The sequence below is a fragment of the Phaenicophaeus curvirostris genome, chromosome 12 (genome assembly GCF_032191515.1).
Source record: "Phaenicophaeus curvirostris isolate KB17595 chromosome 12, BPBGC_Pcur_1.0, whole genome shotgun sequence".
Lineage (NCBI taxonomy): Eukaryota > Metazoa > Chordata > Aves > Cuculiformes > Cuculidae > Phaenicophaeus > Phaenicophaeus curvirostris.
Genome location: NC_091403.1, coordinates 16228565 through 16256389, shown reverse-complemented (window position 1 = coordinate 16256389; position 27825 = coordinate 16228565). Strand labels below are relative to the sequence as shown.

At 39.2% G+C, this 27825-nt stretch overlaps 2 protein-coding genes across 2 annotated transcripts in view; one reads left to right on the top strand and one right to left on the bottom strand.

Moving 5' to 3' along the window:
• LIPC (lipase C, hepatic type) overlaps window positions 1-11746 on the top strand; it is a 58196-nt gene extending 46450 nt beyond the window's left edge. The window contains exons 5-9 of the mRNA XM_069866420.1: window positions 675-908; window positions 3412-3654; window positions 7451-7571; window positions 8284-8502; window positions 11587-11746. Coding sequence (XP_069722521.1) covers window positions 675-908; window positions 3412-3654; window positions 7451-7571; window positions 8284-8502; window positions 11587-11686 — 917 coding nt within the window. The 3' untranslated portion in view covers window positions 11687-11746. The remainder of the gene's footprint in view (window positions 1-674; window positions 909-3411; window positions 3655-7450; window positions 7572-8283; window positions 8503-11586) is intronic.
• Window positions 11747-16220: 4474 nt separating this feature from the next.
• Window positions 16221-27825, bottom strand: part of ADAM10 (ADAM metallopeptidase domain 10) — a 49529-nt gene continuing 37924 nt past the window's right edge. Inside the window, exons 9-16 of the mRNA XM_069866899.1 lie at window positions 27449-27612; window positions 25810-25993; window positions 24723-24873; window positions 22246-22429; window positions 20251-20359; window positions 19736-19956; window positions 18906-19032; window positions 16221-18463 (exon numbers count right to left, since the gene is read on the bottom strand). Of these exons, the coding sequence (XP_069723000.1) occupies window positions 18369-18463; window positions 18906-19032; window positions 19736-19956; window positions 20251-20359; window positions 22246-22429; window positions 24723-24873; window positions 25810-25993; window positions 27449-27612 (1235 nt within the window). The 3' untranslated portion in view covers window positions 16221-18368. The remainder of the gene's footprint in view (window positions 18464-18905; window positions 19033-19735; window positions 19957-20250; window positions 20360-22245; window positions 22430-24722; window positions 24874-25809; window positions 25994-27448; window positions 27613-27825) is intronic.

Sequence of the window (27825 nt, the reverse complement as noted above, 5' to 3'; positions counted from 1 at the left end):
GCCCGAAATTTGAGAAACTTGGCCTCAAAACTGAAGGCAGCTTTAAACTATGCAGGCAGTCCTTGTCCAGAATCCAATCAAAAAGAGCACCATACAAAAATATCAAGCAAACTAAACATCAGCAAGACTCCCTAAGTGGAATGCTATTTTTCTGAATGCCACAATAATTTGCCCTGAAGGCTTTTAAAGTTAAAAAATTATTATGAAGTACCTCTAGCAGACCTATAGCTCTTGAAGTAACAAGTGGAGCTTGATAAAGTTTCAGGTCCCAAATGTGGGCTAGAAGTCAACCTAGCTGTGGGACTGGTGTCTTCAAAAGGGCCTCAGAAACGCGTGACCTCTAGAGTATGAAAGAACAAAAGTAAGTAAACAACCCTCAAGTGACAAAGCAGTAGCAAGTATGGTTTGCCTATAACAAACATTTCTATCTCTGGCCCTTGTCCTCATCCATGCAGCAGTTAGCGTTTATTACAGCTCCTCTGTTTACTTGACCCTTTGGTGTAACCACATACCCTCCGCAGGACAAACGTTCCCAGCATTGTTTCTACCGGTGAAAAAACTTAGAAGTACCTACACAGCCTGTTTTAAAATATTTATCACAGACTTTCTCATCACAGTGAAAGAACAGCCCCATCCACACTATATCACAACTGGAATGTTTGTATTTATTGCAGGCCTTGACCCCGCCGGCCCCTTGTTTGAAGGGATGTCACCGACAGATCGTTTATCTCCAGATGATGCAAACTTCGTGGATGCGATTCATACATTCACTAAACAGCACATGGGTCTCAGTGTTGGCATCAAGCAGCCTGTGGCTCATTTTGATTTTTATCCCAACGGAGGCACCTTTCAGCCCGGATGTCACATCCTGCACATGTACAACCACATCGCGCAATACGGAATCACAGGTAAGAACCAACGGCATGGGGCACAAGACAGACTAGGGCAGACATGGGGCAGCAACAGACTAGAAGAAGTCTGGCTAGAAAGCTGCCTGGAGGAGAGGGACCTGGGGGTGTTGGTTGACAGTGACTGAACATGAGCCAGCAGTGTGCCCAGGTGGCCAAGAAGGCCAATGGCATCTGGGCTTGGATCAGAAATGGCATGACCAGCAGGTCCAGGGAGGTTATTCTCCCTCTGTACTTGGCACTAGTGAGACCACTCCTTGAATCCTGTGTTCAGTTCTGGGCCCCTCACCACAAGAAGGATGTTGAGGCTCTGGAGCGAGTCCAGAGAAGAGCAACAAAGCTGGTGAAGGGGCTGGAGAACATGCCTTATGAGGAACGGCTGAGAGAGCTGGGGTTGTTTAGCCTGGAGAAGAGGAGGCTGAGGGGAGATCTCATTGCTCTCTACAACTACCTGAAAGGAGGTTGTGGAGAGGAGGGATCTGGCCTCTTCTCCCAAGTGACAGGGGACAGGACAAGAGGGAATGGCCTCAAGCTCCACCAGGGAGGTTTAGGCTGGACATCAGGAAAAAATATTTCATGGAAAGGGTCATTGGGCACTTGAACAGGCTGCCCAGGGAGGTGGTGGAGTCACCTTCCCTGGAGGGGTTTAAATTGTGGATGAGGGGCATGGTTTAATGATTGATAGGAATGGTCAGACTGGATGATCCTGGAGGTCTTTTCCAACCTAGTGAGTCTGTGATTATATGCAAGGAAGTTTCTTTTCTAGAAACCGGTTAACTGATTTTTACATGTATTGAGTTCAAACTGTTCCTAGTGACACCAGTAAGTAATTCTGGCTGCCTAGCACCTCTGTAAATGAGGCCATGAGCATCCTGCTGTTAAGCACTTCTGAATCATTTCAAAGCCACTTCTTCTAGCAGTAGAGGAAATGAGAAAACTTATTCTAATTAAGCCCAGCTTCATCTAGTGTGCAATTATTTCAAATTAAATAAAATGCAGGACTGTACTACTCACCACCTTAGCTCACCTTTTCCCAATTCCCCATCCTTCAGCTGCACAGATGATGGTCTCCAGGATGCCACTGCTAGTGTTCCAGACTACAATCATTGCTCTCTACAACTACCTGAAAGGAGGTTGTAGAGAGGAGGGAGCTGGCCTCTTCTCCCAAGTGACAGGGGACAGGACAAGAGGGAATGGCCTCAAGCTCCGCCAGGGGAGGTTCAGGCTGGACATTAGGAAAAAATTCTTCACAGAAAGGGTCATTGGGCACTGGAACAGGCTGCCCAGGGAGGTGGTTGAGTCACCTTCCCTGGAGGTGTTTAAGGGACAGGTGGACGAGGTGCTAAGGGGCACGGTTTAGTGTTTGATAGGAATGGTTGGACTCGATGATCCAGTGGGTCTCTTCCAACCTGGTTATTCTATGATTCTATAAACATAACAGGTATAAATCGGGGAGGGGCAGATTTAGACTAGACGTAAGGAAGAATTTCTTCACCATGAGAGTGCTGAGGCCCTGGCACAGGTTGCCAGGTTCCATCCCTGGAGGTGTTCAAGGCCAGGTTGAATGGGGCTCTGAGCCCCTGGTCCAGTGGGAGGTGTCCCTGCCCATGGCAGGGAGTTGGAGCTGGAAGATCTTTAAGGTCCTTCCAACTCAAACCACTCTATGATTCTATAACCATATAGAGAAACTGAGGCAAGGTACTGAAAAAAGACAAGATACTGATACAGAGTGACAACCAGAAACGTTCACGGAAAAGCCCCAAAAGAGCGCTGTTCACCTAGCAAACTGCACCACAAAAATCTTTCTCAACTACCACTAGGCTACCTAAAAGCAGGCCTTACTTGTTAGCGGGTAATTCGTGACAAATGTGAAACTGAATGAGCTCATCATAAAAGACACAAAACCAAACCATCATGATATATCCTGATTACACAGTAGAAAATAACTTTTGTAATTTGATGATGCTTCAGGAAGGAAAAGATACTTATTTCTTCTAAATACAGATCTATGTATTTAATAATTTTTAATGTATTTAATACATTTTAATGTATTTAAGATTTTTGTCACACTGATAGGAACTAAATATGACTTTATCACATAAGCATCCAAAAGTCAAGTGTTCAACCATTCAGAATGAGATTCCTGGCTTTAGCTGCTTATAGACTGCTTACAAGGTCGTACTGCATTTCAGATTGACCAAACCAGCCAGGACAATGAAATCAAGGTTTATATTTACAGCTGCAAACAGTCAGGCTTGAGAATTTTAAGCAGCAAATTATTCAATTTTATTATCATGTGCATTCAGTCAAAATATTTTTGGATGATCCTAAAAGTAAAGTTGCATTGATCCTTGATCTCTGAGGCAAAATCAGAAATGTTTTAGTAGCAAAGGGAGTGGGAAGGAAACAATAAAATATGTTTATAGTTGGTTACTGTACTCTGCAGGTGAAAGAGTAAAGGGGAAAAAGGGCATGCAACATTTTGTTGTTTGCATTTTTTCAGGCATCACTCAAACTGTGAAATGCGCCCATGAGAGGTCGGTTCATTTGTTCATCGACTCTCTGCTTCACAGTGATAAGCAAAGCACGGCATACTGGTGCAACGACATCAACACCTTCAACAAAGGCATGTGCCTCAGCTGTAGGAAGAACCGGTGCAACACACTGGGCTACAACATCAGGGAGGAAAGGCTCCCAAAAAGCAGACGACTCTTCTTGAAAACGAGAGCACATATGCCTTTCAAAGGTTTGTGGGAATATTTGTCACACTCTCCAAACTGATCACAAAGCGTGAGAATGAGCCTAAGCTTTGGGATTCTGTTTACTCGCTTATTAAAGCTCAGAAAATCTATGGGAATAATCAATTTGCTGAGACGAGAGAGAACCCTGGTAGACTGCCTGGATGCCCTTTGATCAAGATCCTGACTCTTAATGGGAAAAAGCATGCTGCTTGCTTGCCACAGGCTAACTGAGGCCTCAGAGATGCTGAGGGTACTGATCTACGAGGTTTTCCTACAAGTGGCCTGTGCAAGTTTGTTATAACACACGTGGGCATGCAGCCAAGCCAAGAAAGCAGCATAATTGCTCTGGGAGGCTGGTAAAACCTCCTGTTCCTAGTTTGCCCAAATTTTATCTGCAATTAGTCTACAAGATGATATGTAAATTATTACTTTTCAAACAATGGACAAGCAACAAAATAGTACAGGCTCTTGCAGAGCAGAATGGCAGCACTAAAATAAAGTGACTGGCACTCTAGCTTTATCTCCATTAAATTACTTGGGGAGCATAAAAGAACAGTTTTCTGGAGAGACAAGCACTGTGGTTTCTCGCATGTATTATGGGGGAGAAGAGAAGCAGTCTGGCATGGAAACAGGGCTGATGTGCCAGTTGCCCTTACAGAATAGCCAGGGCAGGTGACAGCTCGGCTGTCAGAATGTCGAGCGGTGTCAGCGGCAAGGTTTATGTATGTTTTATAGCAAGAACAAGCTATGGGACAAATGGCAGGAACACGCTTCTTCCAAGGGATTCTTGTTGCAGGGAAGTTTGGTGCAAGGCATTCCTCCTCATCACCTCCTTCCCCAGCCTCACCACCTCCTTCCCGCTCGCTGGACCGTTCTGCCTGTTCCTCCCTCTATTCCTCTCTTGTGAGACCTTATCTGGAGTATTGCATCCTTTTCTGGAATCCTCAATAGAAGAAGGAGATGGAGCTCTTGGAACGGGTCCAGAGGAGGCTACAAGGATGACCACAGGGTTGGAGCACCTCCCTTACGAGGACAGGTTGAGTTGTTCAGCCTGGAGAAGAGAAGGCTCTGAGGAGACCTTAGAGCAGCTTCCAGTACTTGAAGGGGCTACAGGAAAGCTGGGAAGGGACTGTTTACAAAGGCATAGAGTGACAGGACGAGGGGCAATGGGTATAAACTGGAGAAGGGAAGATTTGGACTGGACATAAGGAAGAATTTCTTCACCATAAGAGTGGTGAGGCACTGGAATAGGTTGCCCAGAGCAGTGGCGGCTGCCCCATCCCTGGAGGGGTTCAAGGCCAGGTTGGATGGGGCTTGGGCAGCCTGATCTACTGGTAGGTATGCCTGCCCATGGCAGAAGGGTTGGAATTTGATCATGTTTAAGGTTCCTTCCAATCCAAACTATTCTATGACTCTATGATTCTGCTCATCCCCTGCCCAAGACACTGCAGCTGAGGAAGCATTTTGAATGTGAATAGTGCACCCTGAGCATGGGCACTCAAGGGCTCTTCCAGTTCAGAGGAGAAACACTTCAAAATGCTGCTTGCATTACACATCTTGTTTCCCCACAGTGCCCAGTACTCAACCACAATATCACAGATTAAAAACTAAACGAAAAATCCAGGTACTTTTAGAATGATTTTGGAAGTCTTCAGTAATGCAGCTGTGAAGTACATGCTGGTGACTCCAGAGGGGCTTGCTTGGTGCTGACACTCAGAGCAGCTAAATCTGCTGAATCTTTTTTTATACTTTTTGAAATGCCTCAGGAAACTACCTGAAGTATATGTAAAAATTCCAGAGAGTGTGTCTAGTCCCCGATTTCATTTTGCCGTGGTACAACCAGGTCACTCAGAACCAGGAAAGCCAGCTGCTCTGGGGATGTGGAGTCTGTTACCACCACGCCTGGGCACAGAAACATGACCTCTGCATTGTGGTTCTGCTCTAGGCACTCAGATAGTCCCAGCTTGTGGTAAAATACCTGTGTCCCATCAGCTGTTGCATTTTTATGCTTGGAACTGGTTTTACTACAAAAAAAATAAAAAAAAAGGTCCTCGGCGCATACGCAGATGGCAGTGCCCCAGACAATGGTTTTCTTTCACAAAATCTTCCAAACAAGGAGGCAACTGTGGGAGGCTGTGTACAAAATCATCTTTGTAATGCTTCTAAAAAAAATGTTTGATAATCATGTGAGAAGCCCAACCAGAAGAAATCTGAGAAACTCAGCATTACACTTCCAAATCCTCTGCACCTTCACGAAATCTGACATTTCGTTACAGATGTTAGTATCATCATGTTCTGGACCACATGTTAATCCAGCAGAAACAAAAAATAGTTGTTTCAAAGAAGTTAACTTTTATAATAAAGCTGCAGTGAGACCCTGAGTCAGCATTTATATATAAATACCCTCACCTTTTCCCTTAAAGTGAGCACTATAACCACAGAAAAAGTCTGGGCTTTATCAGAACACATACTAGAACAATTAACTTGTATGTGGAGAGACAACTCAGAGCAAGACAGGACAGTAACAGAAGTGATCTGTAAACAAGCCTCTCCGCCTACTTTGTACTCAGCAGGTTTGCACCAGAGTCAGCCGTTTGTCCCTACCAAGCGATGCCTTTTCAAAAGAAGACATATTGTCCACTACATGCAATAAAAATGAGACAACAACAAAAAGATATAGCTTTTCTAGAAAATACCCTCCATCGTGAACACTGAGAGCCTCACAGGAGAAAAAAAAAAGAAATCTATCTGTGTATACACATAAAACGATGACTCCCTTCACGGTATGGTGGAGCCATTCTCAGACATAGCGAAGCCTGAAATGCACGAGGAGGGGAACTGTGGAAAGATCAAGAGCATCTTTCTACTCAAAAACTAGTGTGAAGTAACATTTACCGGAACAGCTTCCCATGTATAATTTGACCAGATTGCAAGAATAAATACTGAATACCTCTAATTCTTCCAAATACTCTGTGGTCTTTCTTAATAGAAATTACATTTTTCTTCCTTAACAGCTAAATCAGTTTTGTCAAGAAGGTGGCTGGCAGAATCACCAGAGAGAATTTCGGACCTTCCAATCTAGCTGATTGTGTGCACACAGCCTCTTATCTGTATGTTGGGTGGGGTTTTCATAATTTACTAAATGTAATATACACTGATGATTTCTTAGGCATTCTTCATTCTGACAATATTCGGTTCAAAGTCTTTCTTAAACACCGTTTTTCCAGAAACCCATCAAATCTCCAAGTATTAATGACATCTTTCTTATAGTAATGAACAAAGTCATACTGTTAACGGCTGCATGCTAAGCACAAGGCATCATTATGCAGTCAAGGAAAGCATGTGAGTCATCTCTTTTGCAGGGCAATTTTCTAGCCGACCGGAGAAAAAGCCCAACTACATTGCGTAAGGTCTTAAATCTGTATCATCCACCTCTAATCATGTCCAGACATAAGGATCCATCTGCTGATTAGATAGAAGGCTTGCCAGAAATTCTAACAATTAAACTTCAGTGAAGCTGTAATATTTCCCAGGGAGAAACATTTTACCCTGCAAAGGGAACTCAGCCCTAGTTACCTTTTTCCCCCATCCTTTAAAATAGAGCAACAGGGCCCAAAGAGATTACGCAGCACAGAAACAATCAGAAAAAATATTATGTCTTAATTGCAACAAATTTATTTAAAAAATAAAATGGAAATCTCAATCAAGTTACTGCTCTGAAAAACAAAATCCTTTGCCTGAGAAATCTATTGCTTCTTTGACCATTAATTTCACCACCTGGTAAATTCTTCCTTTCTACAGTCTATCATTATCAGTTCAAGATTCACTTCATCAATGAAATCCAAGGCAAGCAGATAGACCCAACGTTTACCATCTCCCTGACTGGCACAAAGGAGGATGCTAAAAACCTGCGCATTGCACTGTGAGTATTGATATTACATGTCCTTGTACAAGTGAGAAGCAAGAAGGCACTTTATAACACGATATGAAACGTAATCATGCTACGAGTCAAACTGTTTAGTACAAATAAGTGAAGATGAACTGGACATTCTCCCATAGCCCCTAAAAGTCAGAACATTTTACAATGTTCATACCCTTTTTGCATGAAAAATCTCTATGAAACAACCTTAGCAACCCTGGAAGTTTCACTGAGCATTAAGTATCCTGTGCGCTTCTCTTTGGTCCATCCCACAGCTAACAGAATGAGAGCTAATCAATTAAAACACAAATAAACACACAGCTGTGATTAAGGTAAAGAATTTTGGATATTTCTGATAATAGAGTATCTGTATTAACAAAAACAGAGGCGAGAGAGAGTGGGTCAGCCTTTGCTCTGGCAGATAAAGGATGTAACACGGATGCTATTATGGGATCTTTTCCTGTCAGAAACCACTACTGCTTCACCCGCTTTCAAGCTTCTCCCCACTTCTGCTTCTTTTCTAGCATGTTGTTGTATTTCACCGCTTTATGCACTTGGAAGAAGTAGTCTCAAGACAGTTATGTTCCTCCCTGAAGAAGGAAGAGGAAATATAGTCCTTCCTTTGGTTTTAAAGAGGAAAGAAATGCTTTTTTCCCGCCCTTTGCTTTAATCCACAATAATTACGAAGGCATTATTCTGGTTTTGCTTTGTGCAGAGTTGAAGGCATTAATGGGAATAAAACTTACTCTTTTCTCATCACCCTGGACACCGATATTGGTGAGCTAATAATGATCAAGCTTAAATGGGAAGCAAATGCCGTTTGGGAAAATATCTGGGACACAGTTCAAACCATAATACCATGGACAAAAAGCACCCGTCGACCAGGACTTATAGTGAAGACAATAAGAGTGAAAGCAGGGGAAACACAGCAAAAGTAAGTGTAATGAAAACACTATTTTATTAAAACTCCACCATGAATGTTTGGCGCACAGGTTTTCCTAGTTCAAATGCAAGTGTCTGAGTCCCAGCACTCACACCAACGGTGAATTTATCCTTGTACAACTTCTGTCTTTCCCTCCTCCCCCTCAGATCACATGGCATGATTTTTAAGTGACTTGGAGAATATCTTTGTTCTTGGGTCAGAAATGATGAGGGGGAAATGTTCTGGCTCACCACGGCTGCTAATCTGAATTTAAGGCACAATAACGTTAGGTGAACTTGGGAACAGAGGATAGAGGAGATTGCACACAGATCCAGGGAAGAATTTCAGCAAGCTCTGCAGCGCAATTTTTTACACAATGAAAATAACCAATGATAATTTTGTACTTGTTTTTAGAATGTAATGATCTCACTCTAAAAACCATCCCTCCATGACAGGGGAGGTTGAACCAGATGATCTTTGAGGTCCCTTCCAACCCTAACTATTCTATGATTCTAAAAACCATTTCAAAGAAACGAGATATGCAAGATAAAGTTGACTCCAATGTTAAGTCTATAAGAAAAAAAAAATCAAATTCCTATTTACAAAAAAATATGCCAAATCTTAATTATTTGACTTTCAATATCTACTTCCTAGAGAACTCTAGAGAAACATCACCATTCTTGAAAGTCCTCATTAGAAGGATCACATGCAGAAGTACATAATCATCTGATTATTAATTGAAACCAAAGGTTTTAACATAAAATTCCCTTATTTTTACCTTGTTCTTGACAGTTGATAACGTATTACTATAGTGTGTGAGCTGGATCAGAGGTTCCTGGAATGATAACTATGAAAATGAAGTTTTAACTACAGACACTTTGAAACTTCTATAGTGAGCAAAAAGAATGTGAGCAGTGATGGAAAACTTTTAAAAAGACTACCTATACCTCTACATACCACACTTCCTCTGGTATTTGGCAGTAATTTTTGCACTCTGCACGTGCTTTGTTCTATAGTATGGATTCAGTAATGTGAATTTTGTTAACAGAACTCTGAAATGCAATCAGAGAGGAGTTTTCTGAAGAAAAAAGTGTTATGCAAACTGAAGTCTGCAAGTCTGGGGTTTTTTTTATTTTTATTTTTTATATCTGCTTGTGGTTTTAGAGGGGGGAGTGTGTGTTCTTTTTTCTTCTTCCCCTTCTGATTGAAGCTGAATCACCAAGTCTGACTGGTCTTGTTCTCCACATACAGCAATGATGGTGGCACTCCTGAAACATCTTATTCTCACAGAGACATTTCAGCCAGAAGACACAATAACAAAACTTATAGCAATTCCCATTGCTTTAACCCTCTGAGAAATTTAACTGAGCAGTTTAATTAACGTTAACAAGAAAACCATGTCTTACCTTGTAACTGCGGTTCAGTCTTACAAGGTGATTTTTTCCCCGCTTCAGTCTTTTTCTTACTAGCATGAGGACAACTCTTGCAGACTTTCTGTGGAACCATTCTTATTGGCAGCATCTCCTTGACACTGACACAAAAGACAAATTAGACAATTTAAAGAGACATTTTCATAAGAGAAGCTGGGCGTACTGGAGGGATCATATTTTCTTGGGTTTTGTCCCCCTGAAAGTGTATGTTGTAGGTATTTTCCTCTCCTAACACTGCACTTGGCATATGCTGCCATAAAAAAAAGATTCATTCCTGTAACACCTTCTGCTGTTTTAAAATCAATAATTCCAAATCAGTACTGACCTAGATGTCAAAGCAAATTAAAGCATGGTGTACACTGCAAATTAGAAAGCTCTGCTTAATACTTTTGCATCGTGAGAAAGGAGTATGAAGGATTATGAATATGAAAGCTGTGACAGGATTGTATCAGGTAAACTCATTTTTCTAATGAGAAAGCTCCCATCCAATGCTCTGTGTCAAGAACCCTGCACAAGCCAATTACTAATGATGTACTACTTAAGAAATCCTAAGAAATAGGTAACCAAGGTGGGTAGTTACGAACAAAAAATTATGCTGGTATCTTCAGGCACCTAATGCTCCTCAGAAGTTTTTTGGCTGCAAGCAGAAATGGGAGTTTGTGTCAAGATTTTAATAGTTACTGATTAGATGCTGGTTTTATTTTCTGCTATCTGGGCTCATCGTGGGAATGGAAATGATACGTTACTGTTGAACTATTGTATTAATGCTTGAGGGGTAAATGAAAGGTTATTAGTTGATTCTAAAATGAGGATCAAAGGATACTCGAAGGGAAACATTTTCTTCAAAGAAGAGAATGCGCAGATTTTGGTCTTCTTGGAACAACCAAACATCACAGATGTAAGCATCAGCCATTTTGGAAATTGAATATTAAAAAAAAAGGTGGTGAACACAAGACGCATTCTGAGCTGTCTTGTGCTTTCTTGAGCATTTGAACAAACTGTTGCCAGTATTTTATCTCCATGTACCTTTAACTCCCAACATTTGTGATATTTATATGCATGATGACTTTTCCTGCTAGATTATCTAATGATAAACACTTAGACACGACGTAGCAGCACGCTTTTAAAAAGTAGCTAATAGACTATTATGAGCAATAAAACACCAGATTCAAATATATTTGAGTTCCAAAACATTTCCATAGCAATGGGCAGGTTTAGACTAGATGTAAAGAAGAATTTCTTCACCATGAGGGTAGGGAGGCCCTGTCCCAGGTTGCCAGAGCAGTGGTGGCTGCCCCATCCCTGGAGGTGTTCAAGGCCAGGCTGGATGGGGCTTTGGGCAGCCTGATCCAGTGGGAGGTGTCCCTGCCCATGGCAGGGGGTTGGAACTGGATGATCTTAAGGCCCTTTCCAATCCAAACTATTCTATGATTCTAGAACTCACTTTTTATATTTTATTTTGTATAACTTACACGGGAGCTTCCCACTCTTTTTTGTCTGCACCTACTATCTGGCAGCCAGGTACATCCCTTTCTTCACAACTGTAAAAGCCATCAGATACTTTCCTGTAAAAGAGAATTAAAAAAAGATCGATTGAGTGTATCTAGAGAACACACTTTTATACTAAAAAGTAACGTTATGCTTACATGCTGTGTTTTTTTTCTAGAATGGCATTTTGTTCTCAAAGCATTGACAACCTTCACCTTCATCCAGCCCAAGAGAAAACATTTGTGAGGTGTGAAGATCGCTTTCAGAGACAAAACTGAAAATGAGCAAGAACACAAAACACAGCTACTCACCAAAATACAAAGTGCCATGCACCTTGTAAAAAGATTTAAAAATATCTAGCTACATTTAAAAATACCTAGCTACATTAGAATTAAATATCCGTGATTAAATAAAATAAATATCCTATATTAAATACCCCACACTATCCCACACATAAACACATTAAATACAGTTTCACAGGTGGTGAAGAAATTCTGTTAAAAGAACATAGATTTTATGATGCAACGGTAAGCTGAAATACGTGCTTTGCTCATCTGAGTCTCATCTCAAAGTGATTAATGAGCAATTTCATCAATGGTAACTACCAATTCAAAGCTGCTTTAAGTTTAAAAAAATCGCAACAAAAATAAGATCAATATTTGAAAGAATCAGTGCCATAAGCCTTTGAAAAAATTCATTTTATCGGACTGAAGGGAAAAGAAAGCGCCTCATTTCCCATTAAACACTTTGAACACTAATAGCGCCTGCTATCATCTAAGCCTTTCAAAATAATTTCCTAATAAGGGAGTTTAAGTCATTGAAGAAAATATTCCCAAATAGATAACGTCGTTGACAAAGAGTCTGAACTTTCTACTTTAAAATCATAGAGTCATAGAATCATAGAATAACCAGGTTGGAAGAGACCCACCAGATCATCGAGTCCAACCATTCCTATCAAACATTAAACCATGCCCCTCAGCGCCTCGTCCATCCGTCCCTTAAACCCCTCCAGGGAAGGTGACTCAATCACCTCCCTGGGCAGCCTGTTCCAGTGCCCAATGACCCTTTCTGTGAAAAATTTTTTCCTAATGTCCAGCCTGAACCTCCCCTGGTGGAGCTTGAGGCCATTCCCTCTCATCCTGTCAAAACTAAAACGTTTATCTCAACATCAAGAATAAGCTTGAGCTGTCAGTCACAACCACATGACAAGCCAAATAACTACGTCACCTCAAAAAGCTAAATCTTTATCCTATGGAAAATGCTTTGCTGTTTAACTATTTTAATTAAAGTACTGATTACAATTCCCAGTAATTTAATTATTTGAATGATGCTTAGTGCGCTACACGCAACTTGAGCACAACTAAGTTCAGGAAAAACTTTTGCATTAAATCCTATCTACCTGCTTGTGTAAGGCCTGAGATAGTTTGATTTTTTAAATCACTGTAGAAAAGATTTTAGCTAATTTGAAACTGCATGAATAAATGAAAATAGTAAAACTCTTAAACATCTTCAGTGCATATAAGCAACTTTATAAATTCAAACATACAGGACTCCCTTGTTTCCTCTGTCAGAAGATACACGAAGAAACATTACTGACTGAGATTGTTATTTCATGGTTACTGTATAAAGAAATTTAAATCAATTCTATGCCAGAGTCTTTCATTTGTCACTTGGCAATGCTAAGCACAAGATTCATTAAAAATTACATTTCTACAAGTCTGTATTCTGAGTGTAATTTGTTTTAAATGTTGTCTAAATAAAAAAAAATTGCACAAGATAGTCCCAAAACCTGGAGCAAAGCATATTTTCCATACCAAGACACTGCAAGGAATTTTGAATCAAAATATACCAATGTCACTAGGATTAAAGTTAGATTCAATTAAAAAGCACAACAAATGATTAAGTTGAGCAGAACTAGCAGTTCTGCAAGCAATGAATGGTGATCAAACATTGAATGGGGTCATCTCTGCCACCCATTCAGAATATTAAACTTTTCAAAGCAGATCCCAATAACTACCATTGCTTTAAACAAAACGGAACAGTCAATACATAAACACAAAAGCTGACTAAATATGATGGAAACACGCATATTTACTTTTCAAAAGTGAATGCTTGTCCTTCCTGAGGTGCAAGTTTCAGACCTGATCTGATACTCAAAATGGCCCATTAGAGTAGCATCTTGATTAGGAGAAAGATTTATAGATTTAGACAGAAACTTCATGTAAAAGAATTTACATCTTCACTGAAAACAAGGTTTATGCTTTAAAATATTTTTCTCAACAAAGTAAACCAATTTTTTCAAACATGAAAAGTATCTCAACGTCTGTCAAAAATTACAGCTTAAGTAATTTCATAGTTCAGCTCACTTTCCCCAACACTTAAATTCCCTAACACAGTCGTTTTATTAGAACTGTTTATATAAACACAGAACATGTTATAATCACCCAAGTACAAGAAGGAGCACGCGCAGAGGAGGGAGATTTCGGTAATAAGCCTCCCTGAAAGAATTAGCTAAGCATCACTGATCCTTTTGGCTAGAGAGTGCTAACAGCATTTTTAGGTCTACAAAGCTAAAAAGGACCATGACTTCTTACATTTGGAACTTATAAAATACCTGCTTATTTACAGAAGAATTGAAATATTGCCATTAGAATTGTATCTACAACATTGGTTATCACCGACTTTCTAAGCTATGAAGTTTGCAAGCTTCCTGAAACAAATCCTCTCCCAAATCCTCAAGGAAGGCTTTGTTCAGAAGATATTGAAGGATCGCAGAGCAAGAGACAAAGGTTAGAAAGAACCAGCTTGTGCTGCTTCTTTGGTGCAGAAATTACAATGTTGGTGCTTCACTATACCTGAAAAAAACCCAAACCACCAGGGAGTTGGCGAGACAACTTTTAATGAGATTTGTATGATGTAAAAGATATTCATGGAGTCTTCAAGCAATGATTTTCCTGTAGTTACACATTCTAACATGATTAGAAATATTTCAGACATTAAAGTTGGCATTTCTTTCACATAACTATTGTTTACTTGGTAAGAACGCCAATAAAGGCATCTAAAATTTAGGAGGAAAAAAGCTTGAAAACATTAGTTCAGGAAAAGCAGGTGCAAAACCAGTCTGAAATGCTTTCAGTGTGCTGAAACTCAATAACAGGGATCCTGCAGTCTGGGGATTCAGTTTTGAGTTCAACCAAAACAGGCACCCCTCTTATCTCCAGATAAGAAAATTTGAAAACTTCTAGAAAGTCAAGCAGGAAAATTAAAAGAATATCAAATATTTGAACTCTTATAGGTATGGAGGTATTTCTTCTGATGTCTCTTTTCATAAATCATACATCCAAATAAATCCTGACCCTTGTTTTGACAGCTGTTATACTAGTTTATGGTATAAAAATGAAATAAAGCCCAAATTGCAGCAAACTTAAAGTCTGCCTGAACATAACACTCAAGTCACACCCATAGCAGTGCTTTACTTAGTGCTCATTACAATTATTCCTATCTCACCCCAAACAACTGAAACAAGACTTAAAGCTACGAGGAACACGGTCCAGTCAGAGCGAGCGCAGCTTAGAACAACATAACGACTGCTGTCCTTTTAATCATTTCTTAGAATAACTAGCCTCCAATATTCAGAAGTAAAAGTCTCTTCCTTTTTGTGCGGTTTCCCTGAAAAATATATCAGAACATTAATTAAAAAGCAAACTATAATTGACTTGTAGTCTGGGTGGTGTAAGTAGAGTGTCATGGCTTAAGAAGCGTTTGATGCCCTTCTCACTCTCACACCATTCTGACAATCCAGGCTTCTACACCAGAGGTGGAGGTATACACTTAATGACTAAAACATTAAAAGGTGAGTAAACGAGTATCTACAACTAATGATTATTTGGTCAAATATTAGTTAGAAAAAATACTGCTATTTATGTACTCACTTGTTTTGCCCAAACACATTTAAAAACATACACAAAATATTAATTTTTGATATTTGGGCATGTTTTCCACCTTTCTGGTTTGCATTCCTAAGGCGGATACAACCACCACCAAACATATCGAGCACCTACGATGCCGATTTGCAGAAGGGCTCTGCTCCAACTGATCTTTTCATATCTTTTGCCCTTGCAGAGCTGCTCAGCTACAAGGGGAAATACTTCTGTAAAAAACAAGTCATGGGAAAAAAAATAAGAAGCCCTGTGAGGAAGGAACTCTGAATATGCTTTGATTACATCAGAGTGTGTGCTGCTTTGTTAGGGAAACAGATGTTTAAGCCGGCCATTTCCAACAAACAGCCCCAAGAAGAAAAGACAAGCTGGCAGGACCTGGGTTTTAAAAGCAGTCTTATCACTTCAATCAACTACAAAACACACAAAGACACAGACCCAGCTGAGCAGTTTTCAAACATGTTGCAAAAAGCATATTTGCTCCTTCAAGCTGGATTAGAATCCAGCAGTTGTGCAGAGTATTGCACAGGAATCCCTCTTTGAAAGTGTATTTATATTAGATGGCTTCATTCAGTAGCTATGGTGTGAGCCTTGAACACCTAGCCAGTAACTCGCTTCCCTTTTGAAGATGAGAACAGAGAAAGCTTGTGATTATACAGGTAATTTTAGGGCTTTCACTTAACACGGTTACACAAAACCCTTTAGTCTTATCTTTAACTGTATATGTTAAAACCAGGAGGTGCATTTTGACAGTGCACAACTACTTTTTGACACGACAGCCCCTTTCCAGCGAAAGCCAAAAATGAAGTGGAAGCAGTATCTGTGTATTCCTCTTTGCTTTCAGGGTTCAAAAACTAAAAGGATCTTCAGAAGATGATTTCATCAAGTCTATTTATTAATGCATTTCAAGTTTCAAAAAACCTTACATATCTTTGCACAATACTTTATTTTTTGCATTTTTAGTAAAAATTTCCAAAGTGAACAAAAAAGATACTGTATAAAACACAGTGGACATGAAGTCGACAGTAGTATTCCATTTAATTGTCTTCACCTTTCTTTCGGTTTTTACCACATCTTGACTTGCAGTGGAGAATTCAGTGCAGATTTCTGTTTTCAGAAAACATTTAACTTAGACTCAAAATAAAATAGGGCAGTGTTTGTCTGCCAAAATCCTACCACAGGATAACATTACAGGCAAAAAATTTACATGTTCCAAAGTCTACCACACTCAAGAAGTTACTAAGAATTCTTGCTGAATAAAAGTCACCATTTTAGAAATGCAAACCCACTTCCAATCTTTGCACAGTCTTAAATGACTCAAAAGCAACTACGTACACTCCTAACTAGTTAAGATCATTTAGAATTATTTATGTAGTCTATTGGACTTGGGGTTTCATGTACAAAATTTGTCTCTAAACCATGTACAAAAAGCTGTATTTTGAAAAAGTTACCACATACTGTACAAGTTTACAAGAAAGATATCCCATTATATTCTGTAACATTTTTGGCCTTGCTGGCTTGCGTCACATTATGCGAATGATTGTGTAAACCTTATACTCTTAAAAAAAAAACAAATCCAAGAAAAAACAAACAAAGAAAGCCTGTCCAACCCTTAGTAAATTTTCTCCTAAGCAAAGCCAAGAAAATTATAGCCGTTTGTGTCTCTAATTAGCTTGGTGCTTTTGGAAAACAAGCAATAAATACATCACGAGCTTACACATTTTGTAACGCCCCCTTTCATCTCCTGCATAGCAGTAAGTATCTTAAGACATCTTTTGTTTCCTCTTTCAAAAACGCCAATTATTTACATTCGTAATAAAAACTTTGGAATGGGACATTGTGCTGTTGAACTTCACTACTGTTATAAAGTGTTGGAAACCTGGTAGTCCTAACTACAATTTTAACTCTGCCGCAGTAGCTGGGCAAATCACTCTACTTTAGTGGTTATCGATCAACAGTATCACACTGAAAAGTTATCCAAGTATCTGACAAATTAAAAAAGAAAAGTAAAAACCTACAGCTTTTCTTTCTTTCCACACCCCTTGGAACATAAGCTTAGTTATCACACTGTACGAATATCTGAACAGCCCAAAGAAACTGGTCTTAATAAACAAGTTGAGTAACAGGCAGAATTTTTCTAATAAAGCATGGAAATATCTCATCTAACTGTTCATTATTTAACTGAATAATCAGACAAATTAAAAATATTTATGCTGAGCTACAAGAATATAAAACATTTTGGAAACATTCTGGCATTTGCCAAGTTTGCAGAACACCTGTTTTATCTCTAAAAGACGATTCGATCTTGTATGCTATGTCTTAGCAGCTGTTTGATAAAGATGAAATGAGTGCTTGAAACAACTTTGATCATGATAAAAAAAGTTTGACTCGATTCAAAATTGCTGTGTAAAGCATCACAGGATCCTTGACCATTACACAACATCATCCTCTCTTATCCTGAGTATGTCAATTAAACAGTAATTTCTTCATTAATAGCGGAAAAGTTTTATAATACAAAGAAACATCCATATTGCAATTCTCTTGTTTACAATTGCACACAAGTACGGGTGTACGTTAGAAATACATGTCTGCATATAACAATGTATATACACGGACAAGTACTGTCTTCAATGCTGAGGTGGTCTAGCTTCCTAGCCTTGTCTGGCAGCTGAAAAATAGATATTTTCTCCAATTCTTGAGTAAAAGTTTTACTACAGCCATATTTGCCTGCAAGTGAAGAAAATGCAGCAATGAAGACCACGGAAAGGGGAAAGAATCATGATACTTTGTGACTTTGTGCCACAAAATTAAAAATATGGAAGAAAACCACTTTTCTTCTTTTTGAGCTGGAAGATTCCCCCATTACAAATTAACCATTTCCACTTGTGTTGAGGGTATATCATGCTTTTAATTTCCTCTTCAATTTTTGAGAGTTAGACCGGGAAAAAAGCCTTATTAGGTTTTCTTTGGAGTGAGTTTTCCCATTGTAGGCACTAGGAAGAACCAAGGCAAAAAGCTGCAGTCAGCGTCTCATATGTCCCATCTGATAACTCTCTCGGGGCCTTTGCCGCTGTGGTGGCTGAGTGGTTTGTGGTGGTCTCCTCCTTTTTAAAGTGCCTGTTTCAAAGCAAGGTACCCATTATTAAAATGAATATAAAAAGAAAGAAATTTCTAGAAATGTTGCATATGAAATATAACCTTTTCTGGAAGGCTTCAGATTTAGACCTGCAAGGTTTTAAAGAGACGATTAACTGCCTGGAGCGTTTACAGAATACGTTTTATTATCTCAACAGTGGTTCCTTAAACAGGCCGATTCTTAGGAAATAAAAGAAACTCTGACTTAGAGTCTTCAAAGCTTTCTTTTGATATGCATGTTATGTTATCTGAAAATAAGGCAAAAGTTACATTTTTATGAATTGTTTCACTGGCATAAATTCCATTTGCAGTTTCGCAGAGCCAGGCTAAGGACTGTAGGTTGGGACACCCGAAGTGTCCCTTTAGAACTAAACAGTTGAGGATAAAACATTTCTCTCTAAACATAATTACCTGGTGTACTCACCTGGAAGTGGTTTATGAGGAGGCAACTTTGGATTACTGCTTGGAGTATGAACACTGCATATCTTAATGAAACCAGCCATTAACATGATCAAGGCAATTCCCATAAGCAGCACTGCCCACCAATATGCCTGAAAACACAAAAACGATTTTGGGGGTGGTGCTGGCCCACACGCACAAGAGACAATCATTTAATATGGCTTTCCTTTACCTTTTAAAAGTCATCAAAAAGCTGCTCTGAAACACCACTTAAAAAAGACTGTAAAATTTTAAAGAAAAATGTCCCCAAAGTTCTTGCACAAAAAAAATTGAATACATCAGGTTCATTCTATTACCAGAAGAGTATTTCAGCAAAGATACACTACAACAGAGCTACAGGAGCCTAAAATGATCAACAGCTTATATCAAACTGACTATGCAGCTCTAAAGCGGAGCTTCATTACAGCTCTTCTCCCAGCCCTTTATTAGGCAAATGCCCACTAGTACAGTGAAAAATAGAAATCCTAGAGACCAATAGTTCCCTAGAAGAAATCAGAACATTCAAGTATGAGGAGTTAAAAAGGGAAAACCCAATGAATTAAAAATGCTAAAATTAACACCAAAACAGACAATGGAGTGAAGAGAGGCATTAACACACAATATTTACTTGTTATTTGTTTCCATTCACTTAAATACATCAAACTCATTTTGTGTTCAAGGTGCTTCTGGAAAGACTAGCAAACCAAGGACTGATTAGACTTTGAAGAATGCTGAAGTATATGCAGCAACACCTAGCAACTGTGAACACTGATTAACAAGAAATATTAAACTGGCAAGATAAAAAAAAATACGTACCACGATCCATTCTGCAATATTTTCATATAGTTGCGGATTAAAAATTGCTTTCTTTAATCTAGCTAGAGGGCCATCAGCATCCACTAGCCGACACCTCATAAATACATCACAGTAGCCTTTGAAATCATTACAAGGAGATCCAGGCTGCAAAGTGATAGTTTCACGATGGAAGTGTTCTTCCCACTGTCTAGAGCCCGTACTCGCACAAGTACTTGGGTCCACTGAAAAGTGAATACAAATGAGATTAATCAAACCGTTACTGTATTTAAATATACGTGCATGAATACCTCGGTGTTCAATTGTTCAAAACAGTTTTAAAAAAGTCAAGTTTCTGTTGATCGGTAAACCCTCCAGATATAGCTTTTCCTACAAATTCAACGTAACGCTCATCTGAAATGAAGTATGCGCACAATCGCAGTGTGCTCTCAACTTAAAGAACAGAAATATAAACACCAGGAGAAGATTCCTCAGATACTTACTGCTGGAATTAAGCTTACAATTCAGACAAATCTTACTTTTTCTCATGCAGCAGACGTGGCACAGCTCTCTATCGTCCTTGCCATCTGAACTAGCACATGTACATTCCTCCAAGTCGTACTTCTCACAGATGGAGCCAGCACATTGCTGTTGGAGACAAAAGTCCAATACCACAAAAATCAATTGCACTTTTAAGCACACCAACACTAGGAAAGTTATTAGTTTTTAATAGGTCAGAGCATAACCGTAGGTCTGAAGATGCTTATCAATAAAAATATTAACTCGAATTTCTTCTAAACTTTACAAACCAAAATACAGAATCACAGAATCACAGAATAACCAGGTTGGAAGAGACCCACCGGATCATCGAGTCCAACCGTTCCCATCAAACACTAAACCATATCCCTCAGCACCTCATCCACCCGTGCCTTAAACACCTCCAGGGAAGGTGACTCAACCACCTCCCTGGGCAGCCTGTTCCAGTGCCCAATGACCCTTTCTGTAAAGAATTTTTTCCTAACGTCTAGCCTAAACCTCCCCTGGCGGAGCTTGAGGCCATTCCCTCTTGTGCTGTCCCCTGTCACTTGGAAGAAGAGGCCAGCACCCTCCTCTCTACAACGTCCTTTACTTATTGCAGTTGCTCAATTGCAGTGTTTAGCCTTATTTGGCAATGTTTTGGAAGGTGATTTACCCTACTAGATTTTTTAACATATTTTAGGGCCCTAGAGTACCCTGCAGAACACTCACAGCACTGCAGTTCATGCTGAAACATGATTACACAAAACCGAGGTTAGGAAAATAAATCAAAAGCATGTCTTCTGCAATATTTTCTCTTGGATAATGATTAATAGCACGAGAAATTTTGTATTTTATTCCACTGAGGGAGGAGGACCCAAATGAAAATTCAAAAAAATTAATAATACCAGTGTATTTATCATCTTGTTTCAAAAATCCAAGTAACTACATGAAGACAGGCTGAGAGAATTGAGGTTGTTCAGCCTGGAGAAGAGAAGGCTCCAAGGAGACCTTACAGTGACCTTCCAGTACCTGAAGGGGTGACAAGAAGGCTGAGGAGGGCCTATTTACGAAGGTATGGAGTGATAGGACAAGGAGCAATGGCTTTAAACTGGAGAGGGGCAGGTTTAGACTAGACATAAGGAGGAATTTCTTCACTATGAGGGTCGGGAGGCCCTGGCCTAAGTTGCCCAGAGAAGTGGCTGCCCCATCCCTGGAGGTGTTCAAGGCCAGGTTGGATGGGGCCTTGGGCAGCCAGATCCAGTGGGAGGTGTCCCTGCCCATGGCAGAGAGTTGAAACTGGGTGATATTTAAGGTCCCTTTCAACTAAAACTACTCTATGATTCTATGATATAAAGACAATTCCTCTATCTTTATGATGACTCCAAAAACTATGCCAAGTAATACCATTTGTTTAAAAACCTGGACCGCAGGCAACAGAGCTACACAAGTTACAGCTCTAAGACAACTTTTGCTTGTTGCTGCTTTCAAGTAAACACAAGTCGATTTACAAAAGACTTCCCATCAATATTCATCAATATTCCATAGCAACCACTATGGCCTCTTTTACCCAGGAAACTAATGGCACTTCAGAAGAATTTGATACATCTGTATTATACACACACTGGTGGAGGAAACTGTACACTTCAATTAAATCAAATTCAACATGTACTGATAGCATTTCTAATTTTCCAAGGCAACAACATACCTTGACCAAGACTGAAGAAAAACAAAAAGATGGAACTAGGAAGTAACACCCTGATATTCCTGATTTTTTACAAATAGCTTTAATTGGAACTTTCTCAAACAGTACAACTAGCATGACATTTGTTACTTGCTTCTTACTATCTGGTGTTCCTACAGAGTTATTTTGATTGAAATAAATAAATCAAACATTTATATTGAAAAACAGATGAATCTTATACTCTTCTTAAAGTACTGAAACTATTGAAACCGTATTGCTCCATCACACAGTGCCTTGCAATAAACTGTGGTTGTGCATGACTTAAAAAACATACCCCAAATAGGCAAACTTGTGTGTTCCTGTTGCAAACTGTGAAATTTTGTTTAGGCTGAGACGGTGGACAGAGGGCACTGACACCATTACACATTCCTTCTTTTGCACAGTCAGAATCGTTTCGACATTTATCAGTCTTCAGTTTGAAATTACACTGTGCAGTACAGCAGGGGCCTTGACTAGGGCTAGAGACAGACCGAAAACATGGTTGTAAGGGAAATGCACAAACAATTCCACAACTATTCATCCTGAAATCTACTCAGACATTCAACATTTCTGATTTGTGCCAAGTAAAATTGTGAACTGAAAGTCCTTTTTTCCATCCCTTATGGTAACAAAATGGATTTCTTAGCCATTTTAGTAACAAACTAAACTATTAGCATTGCATTAGAAAAACCGCATAAGCCCATTTAAAATTAAAATATACAGAAAACAACAGCATTTCAAAGTATCTATACATAAAACACTAAGTTAGCAAGTCGGTAAAATTAATCCAGTAATAACAGATTAGTTTGATACCACCAGTTTCAGTATAATACATCAAGATTTATCTGTCACTGATTAACACTTGTAAGAAATGTTTCTCTACTCCCTGCAGCCATACCACTTACACCGTTTAAATCAAGAAGAAAAGGCAAGGAGACAGGTCAGATCTTGGATCAGAAATCACAGTCCACATACAAACACATTTTTCGAGAAGAAAAGATTTCTCAAAGAAGCCACAGAGCTTCACTGGTTCCCCCACAACACTTAGGCTCCTTTCTGTCACAGTCATCAAAGCCCCGGAGCCCTCTGTGCTGTGCAGACCACGGTATCTGCTGAAACAGCAGGAAACAAGCATTTCTCTTTTGAGGCTGCATTCCAGTACACGTGCCATTACAAGCAGCAGAACAGTGAAGGTTATAAAACATACATAACTACTTGCTTAAGCCTAAGCCTCCTGAGTTCTCATCTCAAATTTTTCTGCATCTCAACACTACTCACTGTGTACTCCTTAGCATTCAGCGGATATGAGAAGACAGCACAGACCTTCTGCAGGTCAGGATCTATTTTAAAACTACTGTATGCTAAGAAAAAATCACCCTCACATCACACGTGATAAAGACTAAAATACATGTGAAGCAGCTGGATGGAAACCATAATTTTAAAAAAATACATTTAAAGATGTTGTTTGTGATTTTTACTCTTGGATTTGCTTTACATGTCTTTGGAGACTTCTTTGTACAGCGATATTATCAATCGTAACAGAACTAGAAAAAAGGGAATCCTAAACCAAAAATGATGCAATTCATATTTACAACCATTCCAGCAAGGCAAAAAGCTAGACTACAGTCAGCTGAACACAAGAGAGCAATGAATGGAGGTGGTGTTGGCACCAGCCTTACTCAGAAGAAAAGAGCTCCTTACCGTAAGTGCAACATAAAAGATGAAAACTCAGTAACCAGTAACAAAAGAAAAGACAATGTAAAGCCTTTATTTTGGCAGAAATAAGAAGTTTCAAGGTGTGGGGGAGACAGTAGAAGTAGCTGCAACTATGAATTCACAATAGATGGCCCTTCTACCACATTAACTCTACCAAATATATTTTAACAGTAGACACTACTTTTACTTTCACTTTCACGATGACAAAGATCATTTTTAAGGCAGGAAAGTTTAATTAGAACAAAATTATATATGTTGTATTAAAAAAGTTGAGCTGGTTTAAAAACCATTAATTTTTCTCTTCACTTTTGGCTAACAGTCTAACCAGACATTAGATTTACATCTGTGCCTAGAGGGGAAAAGTGTGAAAAAAAAATCTACTTCAGTTTTCAGATGAGGTAGATGCTTAACATGTATCTAAAGTCATGGAACTAAAAATTAGAAGTTGTCTCACTTCACTAAGTCTTATGATCTTTAAATGTTCCTCTCACAAATCTTTGTGTGCGCAACACTGCCAAGATACAAGGCGACTCGGAAACAGTTTATTTTAATTTATAAAACAAGCATTAAAGAAAAAGCCCATCAAGCAACCTTCCAGTTCAGCAATGCTGTAGAAATGACACTAGGATGGGATCGTTCTCCATTATCCTTTGGGCAATTAATATTTTCCTGTACCAAATGTAGAAGAGCATCCTGGTTGTGTTTTTCTAAATCATACAGTTTTTCAAAGACTTCTGCACAACACATTTCTGATAAAGGTAACAGAATTTCAACAGCACTAAGTTTTATGATGTTAGCATTGATACAATCCAGTGTCACATTATGCTTTTTCAAAAGCTAGAGAACAGTCACCGAAGGGGAAGCAAGCTACAATTTGCACCAAGAACAACACAGCATACTTACGGTTATGAACTTCTCACTCAATGTATAAAGCATTTTAAATACAGTAAATACTTTAAGAATAATGCAGGTAAACCGATTAAGATTCCAAAATACAATGAGAGCTAACAAGAAACTCCTAAAATCAAAGCATACTGTAACAGACATGCACAATACCTGCAGAATTTGCCTGGTTTTAACTTGCACTTTTTATCTTCGGGTTGGTTTGCATCATAACAGCATTCATCTTTACACTGGTCACTGTATCCACAATCACACTGCTCTCCTTGTTCGACCAGTCCATTACCACAGATGGGCTGACCAGACTCTGAAAAATGCCAGTATATTAACGTACAAAGAATATGCAAATAGACTTATAAATGTTAACATTGACTCGCAACAGCATCCAGCTAATTGTGACTGAAAATGCCTGGTCAGGATGGGCTTCAGACTAGGGCTTATGTCAACTCGCATTATTTGCTTGCTATCCAGTCTAAGCATTCATACAATTCATAGACTTTTAAGTCTCTGACTAAAAGGCTTCTGCTGATAACAGTGGAAGTGGATAAGAAATCAGCAGTGATAAGAGGAAGTTGTCTGCTAAGCCTCCAGCAGAGCAGCATCTTTTCTCGCACTTGTCCTCCTTCAAAACCTAAGGCCCTTAAGGCAAAAGCTGACGGTGCTGGGGTGAACAACTACTACTCCTCCAAACCCCAAAGCTACAATCTCATCAAATTTGAGAGAGCTCACACACCACATACTGCAGAAATAAAATTCCTTCAAACCCCTTTCTAAAAAAAACCCATTTAAATAGAACTTCCTGCATTTTAATTTGTGCTCTTAACCTCTTGTCCTTTCATTGTGCATGACTGAAAGGACTCTGGCCCTGTTTTCTTTACTCCCTCCCTCCAGGAAGCTATAAAGAGAGACAAGTGCCTCCCCCACCACCCCCCTGCCCCGCCTTCTTTTCTCCAGGCTAAAGAGCCTCAACTCTCCTAGTCCCTACTCATGTCAGATGCTCCAATCCCTTAATAATCTTTGTGGCTCTTTGCTGGACTCACTCCAGCATGTCCATCTTTCCTGTACTGGGGAGCCCAGAACTTGACACAGTTCTCCAGGTCTCCAGTTCTTTACTCACGGAATATTTCAGTAAACTAAACAAAAAAATAAGATAAACCAAAGAATTAAAATATACAATAAATTTCTAATTAAGCGTAATAGCAATAGCTTAGCCATTCTGCTTACAGGATGTCTAAATACATACCAACAAAACAATTATTTCTCTTTTTCTCAAGAACTTGGCTGATGTTTCTAATGCTACAGATAGAGAACTTGTTGTTGTTAAGTTTGTCCCCAGATGTAGCTCTTGCATACATGATGTAATTGCCATTTTCTTTCTGTCCCAAGTTCTTAGACTCTCCTGGAGTGCACTCCATTCCAGAATCATGCTGCAAAACAAATATTTTAAAACTATTTCTATCTCTTAACTTCTTGCTATCTTTACAGATGTGCAAAAGTAACCTGTTCTAATAACCTCGACACAGTAAGAATAAAAGGTTCATAAAACCTAACTACCATCTTATACCCTAAGGTTTCTTAGAATATGAAAGTATACAGAAAATGAAGGTTTGTTTGGGGCTTCCCTCAAAAAAGCTGCCACCTCCTAAAAAGACTGGCTTTACGATCAGAAAAGAGTAATAAGCGTTCAAAACAGCAGTCCATTCCTTTTGCTTGTTTTGAGGGAGGAGCAAGAAGATCTTTAGAACAGAGAAATTTGTTTCTGTCAGGCAGTGATTACATCTACCCAGTATCCAGCATGAGGAATGAAATGCATTACAGACTGGCATACTAGCCATTAGCAGATAACACACTAAGTCGTTAAGCGTAAAAGGAACTCTAATGCTGATCTGATGCATCCAGCTTCCCAGAAACACAACCTGTCTCCAAAAGAATTAGGCAAAATTTAAAGTTTCGCCACAGCTGTGAAAACTAGATAATTTATTATAGTTTGGTAGGACACATATTTTCATATATTTCCACTGGACCAAATGCAACTTAGAGTAAAATTAAAAGAACCATCTTCCAGGCTGATCCAACAGATGTTTCACTCAGTGGGACTGGTTTTTCAGTTTCATGGGCTTGTATTTTCAGTTATACTCAAAAGGCTCGTTCCCACTCAGAGCAGTGTATCAGGGATTTTCTCAAGGCACATGAAGAAAGCGTTCACGTGTGAACATCCATTTTGAAAGAACTCATCATTCCTGTCATATCTTGATTATATTTTACTTCCAAGAACAGAAAGCTTAGATTCTTGAGTTTAAAAAAGCAAAAACTCAAAACCAAAGCCAAACCTGAAAACTTTGTTCCCATTTCCAGCAAAACCAAAAGCCTTTTGCTTTCAGCATGTAACAAATCAAGTCCTTAACTGACTGTGAGACAATTTTGCTCTAAAATATTATTCCTGGTATCTTAACGCTCTCCACAATTTTCTTTGACAAATTTGCAAGTACAAATAATTAACTATTAAAAAAAGCCAGTTCTGTCTTCCGTTGAATAAGGCGTCATCTTAATTTTGCATTGATACTTCCTCCTCTCCAGGATAAATTAAAATACATTTAAAAGATGTGTGACCCTCACTTTCAATAAAAAACAGGGAAGCTCTTAGGGAATAATAATATAGTCCCTTTATAATATATTGAACTAACAGAAATAAACAACTCACAAAATCTACTGTTGCACCAGTGTTGTCAAATAGTCGTCAAAGGGACTTAGTTTGGCCATCTGTTTTTTGTTTGCATACAATGCACACGCACACTTTCCTTGTTTATAAGAAGGAAGAGCTCCATTTGCAAATCATGCACTTGAAAATGCTTGAGAGTTAACAGATCAATAGTAATACTCACAGGGGAACCAAAGTTATGCCCAACCTCATGAGCAAAAGTGATGTGAGAAACCTTGGGAGGAACATGAGAGCCATAGTTCTGAACAGTGATGATTCCAGTGTTCAAAGACTTCTTCTTACCATCAGAATACAGTTTGCTCTTTTCACATATTCCACCAGAGCTCCCTATGTTTAGGCAAAAGTACAACAGTTAGGCATTTAAGAAGTACCGTGTTACTTTTCTAGTGACATTTAGAACAAGAAACATACACCCCCTCAGTGGACGCTTACAGATTAAGTTCTTCTGCGTACTTAATATTAACCCAACTTTGAAAGTAGATTACATTTATCCACACTAATGCTCTCAGCACTGAATGGATACGTTCACACAGGAAGTTA